We start from the raw sequence: 12,338 nt of genomic DNA, 5'->3' as shown, positions 1-12,338 counted from the left end.
AAGTCACTGACACACTGGTTCGTGCCCCTGACCCTGCCCCCACTCCTCAGCCAACGTATCAGCTATTGAAAACTTAACATCTGTGGCTCCTCCTACCAAGGGGAGCGCTGCTGCAACAACAACAGCACATCTGGCTAATAACCGCCGCTTGCGCTCCAACAGGAAAAAGCATCCAAAGAGTTGAGCGTTTAAAAACATACCATTCGGGTCGATGATTAACAACTGGCAAAGATTGGCCATTCCAAATCAGTCTTTAAAGCGAAATCACTGCCCATCTGTGGGTAGAGTCATCCGTCACAGTGAGTCGAATCATGCTGCCAAAAACACCACCAGCGCCTGACTAATGGTTAGCACACATGCTAGCAGCACACTCTGCAACCTCAGGCTAATAAGCCACTGCTTACACAACGCAACAAATATGAAGCACAAACAAAGCAGCCCACACAGAACATGAAATACTATGCGCCCAGGTGGGATGCTCTACTTGCACCATAGAAATAGGAGAGACAACGAGGTCTCAGGCAACAGTGGGTAAAGACCTATAGAAGAAGAAGGAAAGTATTTTTGAACTTTCCATTGAAACCCAAATCCATATACCATCTCTAGTTAAAAGTGATGATTCAGAAGGACAATGGGTGTAACCCAATGCTTTGTGTCCCAGCTGTCTCATTCATCCACTCAACAAAAACACACCGATATTAGCCTTCCAGGCGACTCCGTGAGACACATACATCATCCACCCGACTGGCCACATCAGGAAACAAGGAGGACAGAAGAAAACAAAAGAACTGCTGAGTCAACGAAAAAAAGCAAAGGGGGAGTGTGTTAGCAGGGCAGTGCAGGGTGATGCTCACAGTTTTTCATGCTTACTGAACCTCAGCCAGAGTACACCAACTCAGGTAGGATGAGCTGAGGGGAAAAAAATGGCAGTCCCTCACTAAAGAAAAGAAGGACCTGAACAAGTGAGGCTTGTCACAACACGTAGCAATTTTGATGTTGCAGTCATGAGAAAAAAGCAGAAATGAGAAAAAAGAGGACACGGGCTCAAGGACTAAGGACACAGCTAGTGGTGGGTTTGAGGCTAAGCAGTAGGAAACAAAAAAAATGACACCTTGCTTGAAAGTCCAGGCAGAAGGGTGGAGGTGGAAGTGGAGGTGGTGCTTACCGTTCTTGCGCTCGTTGAGAGGAAGCAGGTTGTTCTTGGGCTGCAGGGTCAGCTCCTCCAGCTCGTGGGCCACCGCCTCGCTCTGCGGGCTGGGCGCCAGCAGCCCCTGCAGCCCAGAGTCCCCCCGGGCCTCCATCTCCTTACCGAGGGGTCAGGGGGGGACGCCCTGGCGACCAGCAGGCAGGAGTGGAGCAGTGGAAGGGGGGGAGGGGGTGGCAGTGGGTCGGTCTGGGCGGGATCCTCAACGTGGGTCCCTAGGAAAGAGAGATGGAGAAGAAGTTGAGGAGGGTCAGCACCACAGGAGGGGGAGGCCTGGATATTCACTTTCATTCAGAGGCTTTTCAGGCACCTGACTGAGTCTGTTTGGTCTCACGTTTGTGAAGGACCGGGGATAAACTTTCCGCTACAATTCCACAACATTAGGCATGGTCAATCCAGCACCGAGCTGTAATTTAATATTAACAAACGCTGAGAGAATGGTTAACCAGATTTACTGTAAACGGTTGAGCCTGCTGAAAACTATACGGTTCTCCGCCAAGCAGGAAGTGGAACGTCTGGGATTCTCATACACTCTTTTTATTAGATGTTTCTGCTACTGGTTTGTGGGGATCTACACAGTTATAGCTCCATCACTGTAGCGCAACAGTTGGTGTAAAGAGCCAAGAGGCATCAACAGTACAATCGACACAGTTATGCATCCACAAAGAAATGTCAACCAATAATCATAACCACCTCGTGCACAACGGACCCAGTGTTTTCCAAACGTATAATTATCTCAAGTTTACATCATTGCGGTGAGGCTTAACATTTGGAAACGTGGGTGCGCAAGTACCGCTTTCACCATGGAATCATAACAGCACTCGGAATGGCGAAAAAGATGGATTGCCTTGATTGAATCCCTATGAACCACATGCATTGCTCACTATGACGGAGCACTTGGTATAGAGAAGCTCTCCATCCAGACATCTCGGGTGGCGATCAAATGAGTCCGTTTTTTAATTTAGCAAACTACTCCCAGTCTCCTCTATCTATTATGTGAGCCTATGTGAACCATTATAAGTCTTCACTAAAAGCAAGAGAATTTATTAAAAAAAAATATCATCATTCATGCCATTGATATGACAAAAATGGTCAAGCTACCCGGTTAAACCATCGTAGTTCAAATGAGAGAGAGAGCTGGAGACAAACTCGATACACAGGCAGATAGATCAAGACAGAGAGAGGTATTTGGATTAAGTCAACTTGGGTTCTGGTAGAGTCGTATTAATGATCTGCGCTGAACGTCAGCCAACATCAGAACACAAATAACAATAATGAACACCGTGTGATTGCTGTCTGTGTGTTCCCTTTCACTGGAAATGAGAGAGAAAGAGGCAGCCCAGGATCTCAGGCCTAATTAAACCCTGACATTAATTATGCTCTGCAACATGATTTGTTTCTGTTTGGGTGGGGCAAGCCCGCATCGCTGAAGGGAAGTCTAGCCATCTCTCTGCGCACATGTGTCTGTCTGTGTGTGTGTGTGTGTGTGTGTGTGTGTGTGTGTGGTGTCTGTGGGTGTGTGTGTGTGTTTGTGCTTTTACGTGTATGTATGTGTCTGTGGGGATTTGTGCTTTTGTGTGTGTTGGATGAAACTGCTCAGACTCTGGGCCAAACCTACTGCCAAGCGCTCTCTTTTATCATCGCTCCTTCCCCCTGCCTGTCCTGCAGTCTCCAGGACTCAGTGGGATGGGCAACCACTAGCCATTTCCTCCATCTTCAGGGGAGCCACAAGGTTCAACCTTCAAAGGGAATCTGGACCCCACCCCCCTAAGTGAACACACACAAATAGCCTCCTTTTCCATTTCTATCTCTCTCTATCACACACACACACACACACACACATCCTGCCTCCCTTTCCATCACACATACAAGCACATCCACGGACACACTTTTAATTGAAATCATAAATTTCCTCTGCTATAATAATAACACAGAGCTGCTCGCAGAGGACTCCAGATGTTCACAGACTAACCACCCACTCCACCAGGCCCCTGTGACAGTCAGCTGAGCTTCCATCAACTCTACAGAGTCTGGGAAAGCAAAGGGGGAGGTTGGGATTCAAACGTGAAATATGCATTGGGGCTAAAAAATAACTACGGTTCGAAAAATGCTGTGGTCACTGACGTAATCGGGACGTGAAACAAGGATATGTCGACAGACGGAAACTGGTTGCATCGACAATAATTACTAGCTGCGGTCGCGCCGACCTGCACGGGAGAGGCAGTGAAAACAAATGCGCGGCAACGCCACAGAATGAAAATAACAGTAGTCATCTTCTTCACTCCCCTGTTAGGAGGTTTGTCTGTGCCTAGGATTGACTGATGGTCCCTGTGCTCGTGTATGTGATGCCTTTAGCACCAGGTTAATTCCGTTCCCTTCTTGTTTAGATAAAGTGCTATTCTCAAAACAGTTGTTCTGCAGAGATGAGGCCACTGAGGGCACGATCATCTCTCACTGTCGTTGCCAGCACAGCTCCTGGTCTGGGGCTGCCTTCTTGTTTGTTTATATTTGTAGGGCTGCATGCCCAGCTATCACAAACATACACACACACAGATACACACACACACAATACTGAGAATGCGACTCCATTACTTGTCCTTGACAGCCACAGTTGCTTAGAGACACAGCTGCCACCTCCACAAATAAACTTGTGCAAGCACTCCCGAGGCAGGATCCTGTGTGTGCCTGCCTCGGTTCACTTCAAAATCCAGTCTGCCACAACACTCCAGTATCGGTTTCATATCCGCTCCAAGACCAATGGCCAAACGCGCGCAAACACTCACCACTATCGTTATTTGTCGAATGTACAGCAGGATCCCTTCAGACAGGAAAGTACTCAAATATTAATAATCTAAAGAGGGATGTGTGGCACACAGCTTATCTCCAATTGTCAACACAAAGCTGAGGTATAACACTGATATTTTAGAGCACGGTGCACTAATTTAATAAAGGTTCCAGGAATCTAGGCCTCTAGCGAAATTCAACACGCCAACAGATAGCCGTGGCCTCAAAACCATAACGGTCATGATTACACATCCATAACAAAACAAATACCCAACACTGTGATATTTTTAATCACTTTATATCAGGACGGCCAAAGACCCAAAGGGCATAATATTTTTATTATGAGAAACTCCTGCCCCCGTCAAGGAGCTGAGGGGGGAAAAACACAGGGGTTAGGATACAGCCAAAGGCTAACTGCTATCAATCCAGCAGTACGCCGAGCCATGAGGAGCAGATGACATGAAGAGCCAGTCAAAACAGGGCAGAAATTAAATTAAAGCCCACTTCATCTCCAGGCCGCTGCTGTTCCAAGCACCGCTCTCACACATCACGCTCTTCAAAAAGAGCCCAAAGTTAGAAAAATACAGCCGCTTTTATGGCAATTAACACACAGACACGAGCCGGTATCAGAGCAGTCCGCTCTTCAGCTGGAACGCCTCACTGGTTTCTGGTCTCAACACTAGGCCTATATATAAGAGCACACTAGAGCTCCTGCACTGTGTGGCTCATTTTGGGTTCATTTCAGGGGATTTCATTCCTGTGTTTCTAGCTAATAGTTTTACATTTGTCGTCATTTGAAGTTTAAATATCCTTCCTTCAAGTTCAATTGGCCGAGTTCAAAACCAAAACGTATTACATGTGGCTGGCAATCTCTTTGATAAGCTTTTTTTCTTTTCTAGATTTTTTACAAACGTTTTTCCCCCACACAACTGTGCTGACTAACAGCAGAAGGACAACGCTACCAACTGGTGAGCTATTAAAGGCTTGCAATGGACAAGAGGATGTGTCCGCTGGCGTGAGAACACGTCAGGGAAACTTCACAGCCTGCGGCGCAACCTCACAACAGCATACTACAATGTGTCAAGACAGCAGCTGATGGCCTCTCATTACATCTCAACATTCAGCCAGATTCAACTTCGGTCTAGATGTGAATGAATTGGCAGCGACACTCGTCTAAATTAAGACTCTGTAGTAAAGCCGCCTAGAGAGCAGAAGATGAAAGCTTGAGCTGGCATGATACCTGGCTAAGTGCAGGGGGTAAGGAACCTTCCGGAGAGAGAGCATCTCTAAGGCGTTCACCTTTTATTAAACGTCCAGAATTCCACTGACATCCTGTTCAGTCTTACTAAAGACGTCACCGTTTAAACTTCTCTCCTAATAAAATGTCACAACAACATGGATAGAGGCAGAATTCAACTTCATTTTGTTGAGCTTATCAGCTTACACACAAAATAAAATACAATTTTCCTTCAGATTACTCTACTGAGCGAGTAGGCCCTGTTCAACTGTCAGTCTGTGATCAGAAATGTTTCCCCATTGACATCATCGACAAACTACTTGCTTACCTTAATGCTGGGAAGTGGAAGAAGAGACGGAGGGTGATAAGACTTTGTATTCACTCTTTGTTGAGCTTATCAGCTTACACACAAAATAAAATACAATTTTCCTTCAGATTACTCTACTGAGCGAGTAGGCCCTGTTCAACTGTCAGTCTGTGATCAGAAATGTTTCCCCATTGACATCATCGACAAACTACTTGCTTACCTTAATGCTGGGAAGTGGAAGAAGAGACGGAGGGTGATAAGACTTTGTATTCACTCTTTAAGCCATGGAGACCAACCTGTGGAGAGATAGAGAGAGAGAGGAATTTCAATTAGGATGAAAATGAAAACGAGCCTGTTCGTTCACAGTTCACAGTGCAGTACAGCATTCGCCCAAGGCAATGAAGAGGGTGAACTCAGATAAACTTGTGGCAAACGTGTACCTGTGCAGGAGGATTGATGTGGGGAATCGAAATGGTGCGGCTCTCAACAGCAGACCTCAAAGCGCTACTTGAGTGTGTGTGTGTGTGTGTGTGTGTGTGTTTGTGTGAGAGAGCGTGAGTGTCATGAAAGGCTTAAAGGGGTTGCTATGGCAACCGTGTGCGGTTTCTCTGGCGACAGAGGCTGCAGATGCGCGTTGAGAAGAGTCACATTTTTTCAAAGGTGAGCAGGGGCCGATAGCATCTCACGCTCCTTCGGAGGATGGCGAGGCTCTCTGAGCGCGACCCAGAGCCCTAATGGCGAGAGCTATGGACAGCTTGGGGCCATCCTTTTGAATAGGCAATTAAATATTAATGGGCAACCTTTTAATTAACTTAGCTAGTTTTAGAATGCACTCCTGTTGAAAGGTTCACAGTCTCCCTCCAGACAGAATTTATACTGCCCCTACTGGGTTTGCTAATTTAATGACATAGCCCAGTGACATAGTGTAATGCTGGCCAAGAATTATCCTACACTGTTTTGGTAATAACTGAAACGATCATAATGAGCAGGCAGTACACGGAGTGATAAAGCATATCTGTCAGGATCAACATGTTATCATGTAGAAGAGCAGTCAAGGTTCCTCATTACAAATGCATCAGGAAGGTGCTGATAAGAGTGAAGAGTGATGGTCTAAAACACTGCATAACTGGAGAACTTTCTTTGTGTTGTAATGGAAAGTGATAACCTCGCTTATCGTTTCGATATCCTGCGTCATCTGAGACGGAAGATGATTTTTTCACCCTTCTGTTTTCCACTGCCACTATGAATAACAGAATGATTGACAGGGCCTCTAAACTTTTGAATTTACGACTATTTTGCCAGTTGGGACCATACCCCAGAAGGACAAATTTCCTTCAGCAAGCTGATATTTGCCTACTAACATCATGACGTGACGTGGTTCTAACTTAGCACTTGTCTGATTGTCCACAACAGGTTAAATCACGTTAACTTGCTTGAAGGACAAGTGCACATAGGGGTGCCACGCTGTAAAACGCCTTATATTGAATGATATTGGCATTCGTTTTCAGCTAGCATCATCGTCAGTGGTAACAACATAGGAAAGTTGTGCAGCAAGTCTCCCCTGTCATGACTCCCAAGAGAAGTAAACACATGTCTAGGCTACTATTTCCCCGGCTGTCGAAAGTTTCACAGGTGCCTGAAAATCACACATCAACATCACACAAGATTCTGTCAAACAACAAATGATAAGGTAGGCTACAGTGAGCTAATCTAGTTAACATGCTTACCCTTAAAAAAAAAAACTCATGTTGACCAAAGTGCTGAAGACAGTATTAGCCTTACAGAGGCAGGTTCATTTTTTGGTCGAAGCCACTAGCCAGTTTTTAGACATTAGCCAAGGAAATAGAAGTTAATTGTGAGTTCTAATCATTCATATTGATAGGTTTATCAGCATAGCTGGTGAAAACATGGTGTGTCCAATAATACAAGGCATATTAGTCATACTATTAGGCATCATGAGTCCTTTTTTGTTAGTTTTCACTTTGAGTAGTATTTATTCTTTTTAGATTGGTTAGATTTATTTTTGGGCATGTATAACACTTGAAGGAAAGCCTTGTTTTAACATTCTTACTGACATTTTTTTAGTTTTTCTTTGGCAAATATATCTTACTATATGATGCAGAAATTAGTAACAACAAAAAAAAAGGTAAAGAAAAACGTTGGGATTTTTCAACCTGGGCCCTATTTTCAGAGCTTTTTGGGTCCCAAGTTGCCGGTAGCATTCTAACTCAATAATGGACTGTTTTTGTCCCTTGTAACATACACTTTGTCCAAGTGTCTCTCTAACTCAATGAATGACCATTGATACCACACCTTTCTAGTCTTTATATTATATAGTCTTAATAGTCGTTATATTACGGCACTCTAACTCATTGCCATCTCACAAACTCCTAACTCTCATGAGCATTATTTAAATCATTGATGAGGTAGAACACTGTGATATAGTCAACTGTATGTTGATTTCATAAACCTGTGGCTAGTGCCAACAAAAGAGCCTGTATTGGCTATTACCCATCCATTTATTTAAAGCACTATTATGGAGCCAATTTTTTTTAGGAAAACAGTAAAAAGGGGCTAAATCATTACCATTCAGACTTGCACTTCCCAGAGAGTGCTGGGTTTAGTCTATCACTTGATTGTTCTGTCATAAGTTAAAAAAATAACAGAGACATAAAACTGCTGTTTTGTTTGTTTCATGCATTAAAACACAAGAAAGTTGGTCTCCAGACCTTTCATTTCAAGAAGTCTTTCATTCCTGGAAAGTCCTGAGGAGCAGATGAAGCAGATATGAAGGTTAATGACGGCTCTGGCCCACGGCTCCAGCTGTTTCTATTCACCAACAAAACACAACGTCCCCTTTCACCTCGCAGACATCACAGTGCACAAAAGAAAAAGCAGAGCTCGCCACGCTTGTGCGCCGTCTCCTGAGGACACGATGGCACGGGGCTACACCTGAACCATGACTAAACACTCTCTGGTAAACATCAAGCCCCACTGTGAACTATCAGTGGGTCGTGGCCACCTGCCAGGTCTCTGGGCTTGTTCTGCCACGAACAGGGACCAATTGCTGCCATATGTGTATCAAACAGGACAGACTATAGGTGGGACCTGCGTGGGTTGAAACAGAAAACTAAATGGTGTGGACCGATAGCAAGGTTCAGGTCGTGATTTGAGAGTTAACCTTTTATGGATGTGATCGCATTCCAAGCAAGGTGGCAGTTACATATTAACCGGTGCATGCGTTGATCATGATTGCAGACCAAACAGACCTATACACTGAGGATAACAGAAAGCTGTCAGCACAAGAGTTGAATCATTAGCTATTTTTTTCTCTTGACAATGTTATCAGTCCAGCACACGCACACACACACACACACACACACACACACACACACACACACACACACACACACACACACACACACACACACACACACACACACACACACACAGCCTTCAGAGAGAGGCATATGGTGTGGTTTATGTCATGCTGTGCGATAGCTCAAGTTAAGCGGAGCGACGGTAGGCTTAACCTTTAGGAGGAAGCCTCAGTGTAGCTGCTTAAAGGCAGGAAACACATGTGCAAAGACCTGGGGGAGTCGCATCTCTGCATCCTCAATCAACAAGATGGTCCACTTCAAATGGATCATATCAAACAGCGGCAGCAAACAAACAAACTCACACACGAATGCCCAGGCCTCCTCTTCCTCAACACTACAAAGCAGGGAGGCGTCAGCGCTGGTCTTAAAATAGCCTGTTGGCACAAGTGAGTGTGTCGGAATAACCAGGAGGACTATAAAAACACACACACACACACACACACACACACACACACACTCACTCAATCAGTCACACCTCTCTTTATCATAGACTGGGCCTCTAGTAACCCACAGAGACTAGCCTACTCCTCCACCATAACACACAAGCCTTTGTCTGCACCAAAGAGCTGGACTGGACGCTGCTCCTGTTTGTTTTCATACTCAAGGGATGTTGTTAACTCACATGAACACACAATCAAACAAGACAGAAACTTAAGCAAAGCGTCACAGTGTACATAAACTTACAATGTACGGCACACATTGTGTATTTTTGAATAGAAATTGAACACTGTACATTGTAAGAGGTACTGTAAAAAAAAAAAAGGCTGAATATCAGAGCTGCATCCTAATTGTGGATACCCGAAGGCAGGTTTAAAGTGAAGCCACTGGGCCAGTGGTCAAGAGAATTTCAATCGCACTAGCCACAGCTGACTCCTGTCCGACTAACGTGAACAAAATGTCCCAAAATAACGACCACTCTTTCCGGAGATAAGACCCCTTGAACCCACATCCTGGTCAGTGTTGAGGAGTACAGCACTCTCCCTGGTCTGCAACGACATTCCCCCTTTGAGACCAGGGCTATCAGGCTGAGTGCATTTCCTGGCCAACTCGGAACAGTCCGCCTGTTTCAAGACTGAGCCACATTAGAGCCAAGGCTGTCGACCAAAATAAGAAGCACTTGTAACGAGTTAATGAAAGCCTGTTCAACAGAAATGCAAAAGGCAGCCACAAGAGTGAAGGTTCTGGCAAGAGGTTCTGCTTTGCTGACCACAAGCTCTCTGTTTTGGTTCCTGTGAGCGCTTCGAGAGAACTTGGAAGATGATCTCATCAAAGCAAAACTAGCTCGTTAAGCCAAAATCAAGATCTGGCAAAGGCTGAAAAATCCCCTCAATCTTACAAGGCAGTGACACCAGAAGAAATGTTTCCCCAGATTGCTTCTGAAGAAAAATGAGTTTATAATACGCCTATTAACGGTGATGTGTTTGAAATAGCTGAACCAAACAGACCTTTATCCGGCATTTAAAATCACAGGACATTTAACAGATGAAAGCATACAAATCACAGAAAGCATAAATATGACATTCATGACCAAACAATCACAAAAACAACATGAATAGGCCTCACTGAAAACATTCTTGCTGGGTGAACATACCGCTGGATGATGCCAGGTTATGAAAGAATTAACAAACAGGGGTGTGGTGTGCTGGTGATATGCATATACCGATATGTGTCTAAATAACCAAATCATTCAGCCCTCGATTCTCTTCCGCAAGTTAAGACTGAGGAGCTGAGAGAGTCGGCCCACCAAACCATGTGCTGATGTCACTTCTGAGAAATTTGTCACCGAATCTCATGGGACAGAGCACTGGAATGTCATGCCTCCCCAAATCACTGCTTGGGAACAAAAGCTTGTTGAAAAACATGTTTTATTGAATGCCAACCACAGCTCTCTTCTGTAGTCTGCCCCACAAAAGGTTGCGGGCGACTGTGTGATTAATTTAACATTACACTCGAAACACAAACTCTTTTTCGAGATTAGACAGCATCTATCACATCTGTTGCCATGACATGCTAAGGTCCTTGTTTAACAAACATCTAGCTGGAGACAGCAGCTGAGTAGGTGTCTGGGCTGTAAGGTGAACTGGCACACCTGTGAATGACTCACGTACTGTCTGATCTACAAAGTGCCACTTTCATCCGTCTCTCCGTGCACCATTGATGTATCGTTGTGTTTCGTTGCTACTTTTATATCTATCAGATGTCTGATTTCAGGTTATGTGGTGTCACAGGAGGCACCTAATGACATTCATCAGCTTCAGAGGAAGACAATCGCAGACAGTTTTGAGCTCACGAATAAACGCTAGATCCTAACAGCGGTACACCACAAATAACCTTCACAGAATGTACAATGTGTAATTTTGGGACACTAGATAATATTGATAGGCATGCGCAAGTGATTCGAGATGCCGCATGTCAAAGAATAGAATAGTCTTCATTTTCAAAATTAATGAGGCTTAGAAATGTCCCTGGGTGTCAATCAGTTCTCAGTGCCGCAATGGTTGACATTTCCATACATTGTTATTGACAGGACACAGTGCGGCGCTTTGGTTATAAAAATAATGAATGTAGGCTACGATCACGGTTGTTCTTCTGTTAGCCCTTGTGAATACAATTTGGGACTGTCCTGTGTGACAATCGTATTGTTATATACACGAGTGGCAGGGGAGTCTGGAAAGATAAACAACAATTCCAGCCAACTAAGAATATGGCTAGCTTGCTAGCCAAGTTAACGTTATATCTTAATGGCTTAGTATTTTCCCAAAATGTATGTAACATGTGTTGCCTTTACTATTAGGGAATGACAATTTGACTGCCGATAACCCAAAAACTCGGCATGACTGACATCACTGATTTTCAAAGAAACTGTTGAACGTTAATAAGGCTGGACACCACTGTCTGCCCTGTAATGTTAGCTTGGCAGCTAACTGGCTGGCAAGCCCACACATCCTACATGCACTATACAGTACTGCATGAGCGACGGATGTCTCTAATGTCAGCAAACTGCTAGACAGCAAAGCCAGATGAAACAAATAGCTTTTTTCCCCCACCTATGAGCAGCCTTACCTTTAGCCTTTGTGGTTGTAAATGGCCACATCAGCGTAGTCGTTGGCTTAATGGTCCAGCTTTGACTATTACATAAACAGGACTCAATTTCCTTTTTTTGTTTAGTGCTGAAGTTTTACGCGGAATAAAATGGCCGCTGCTGTTCGTCTGCCCCCAGTGACGCAATCGGGAGCTTTTCACTCCACACTTCATTTTCAGGATTACCTGAGGGGGGCGCAAGTGTGAGTACAGAAGTTTACAAACAAATGGGAGTAAAGAGCATTCAACTCAGTTGATTGCAATTTGTTGATCTACAATTTGTTTTCTTTACGGAGTCAAAGATGCATTCATGCAAGTAAACAACAAATAATGTGGTACTGAGTG

The 12,338-nt window shown here is 44.5% G+C and overlaps 1 protein-coding gene across 5 annotated transcripts in view; it reads right to left on the bottom strand.

Moving 5' to 3' along the window:
• mrtfba (myocardin related transcription factor Ba) overlaps window positions 1-12,110 on the bottom strand; it is a 36,425-nt gene extending 24,315 nt beyond the window's left edge. For 2 of the 5 annotated variants that reach the window (XM_080835753.1, XM_080835758.1), the window contains exons 1-3: window positions 11,976-12,107; window positions 5,753-5,828; window positions 1,166-1,419 (exon numbers count right to left, since the gene is read on the bottom strand). In XM_080835753.1, coding sequence (XP_080691879.1) covers window positions 1,166-1,301 — 136 coding nt within the window. In that variant the 5' untranslated portion in view covers window positions 1,302-1,419; window positions 5,753-5,828; window positions 11,976-12,107. Of the gene's footprint in view, window positions 1-1,165; window positions 1,420-2,822; window positions 2,942-5,553; window positions 5,610-5,752; window positions 5,829-8,261; window positions 8,298-11,975 lie in introns of those variants that run through there. The other 3 variants (XM_080835754.1, XM_080835755.1, XM_080835756.1) reach the window with 3 other exon arrangements.
• Window positions 12,111-12,338: the final 228 nt, after the last annotated feature.

The sequence above is a fragment of the Sprattus sprattus genome, assembly GCF_963457725.1.
Source record: "Sprattus sprattus genome assembly, chromosome: 3".
In the NCBI taxonomy this organism is placed as follows: domain Eukaryota; kingdom Metazoa; phylum Chordata; class Actinopteri; order Clupeiformes; family Clupeidae; genus Sprattus; species Sprattus sprattus.
The sequence above is the reverse complement of the archived record's forward strand: the minus strand, read 5'-3'. Positions and strand labels throughout refer to the sequence as shown.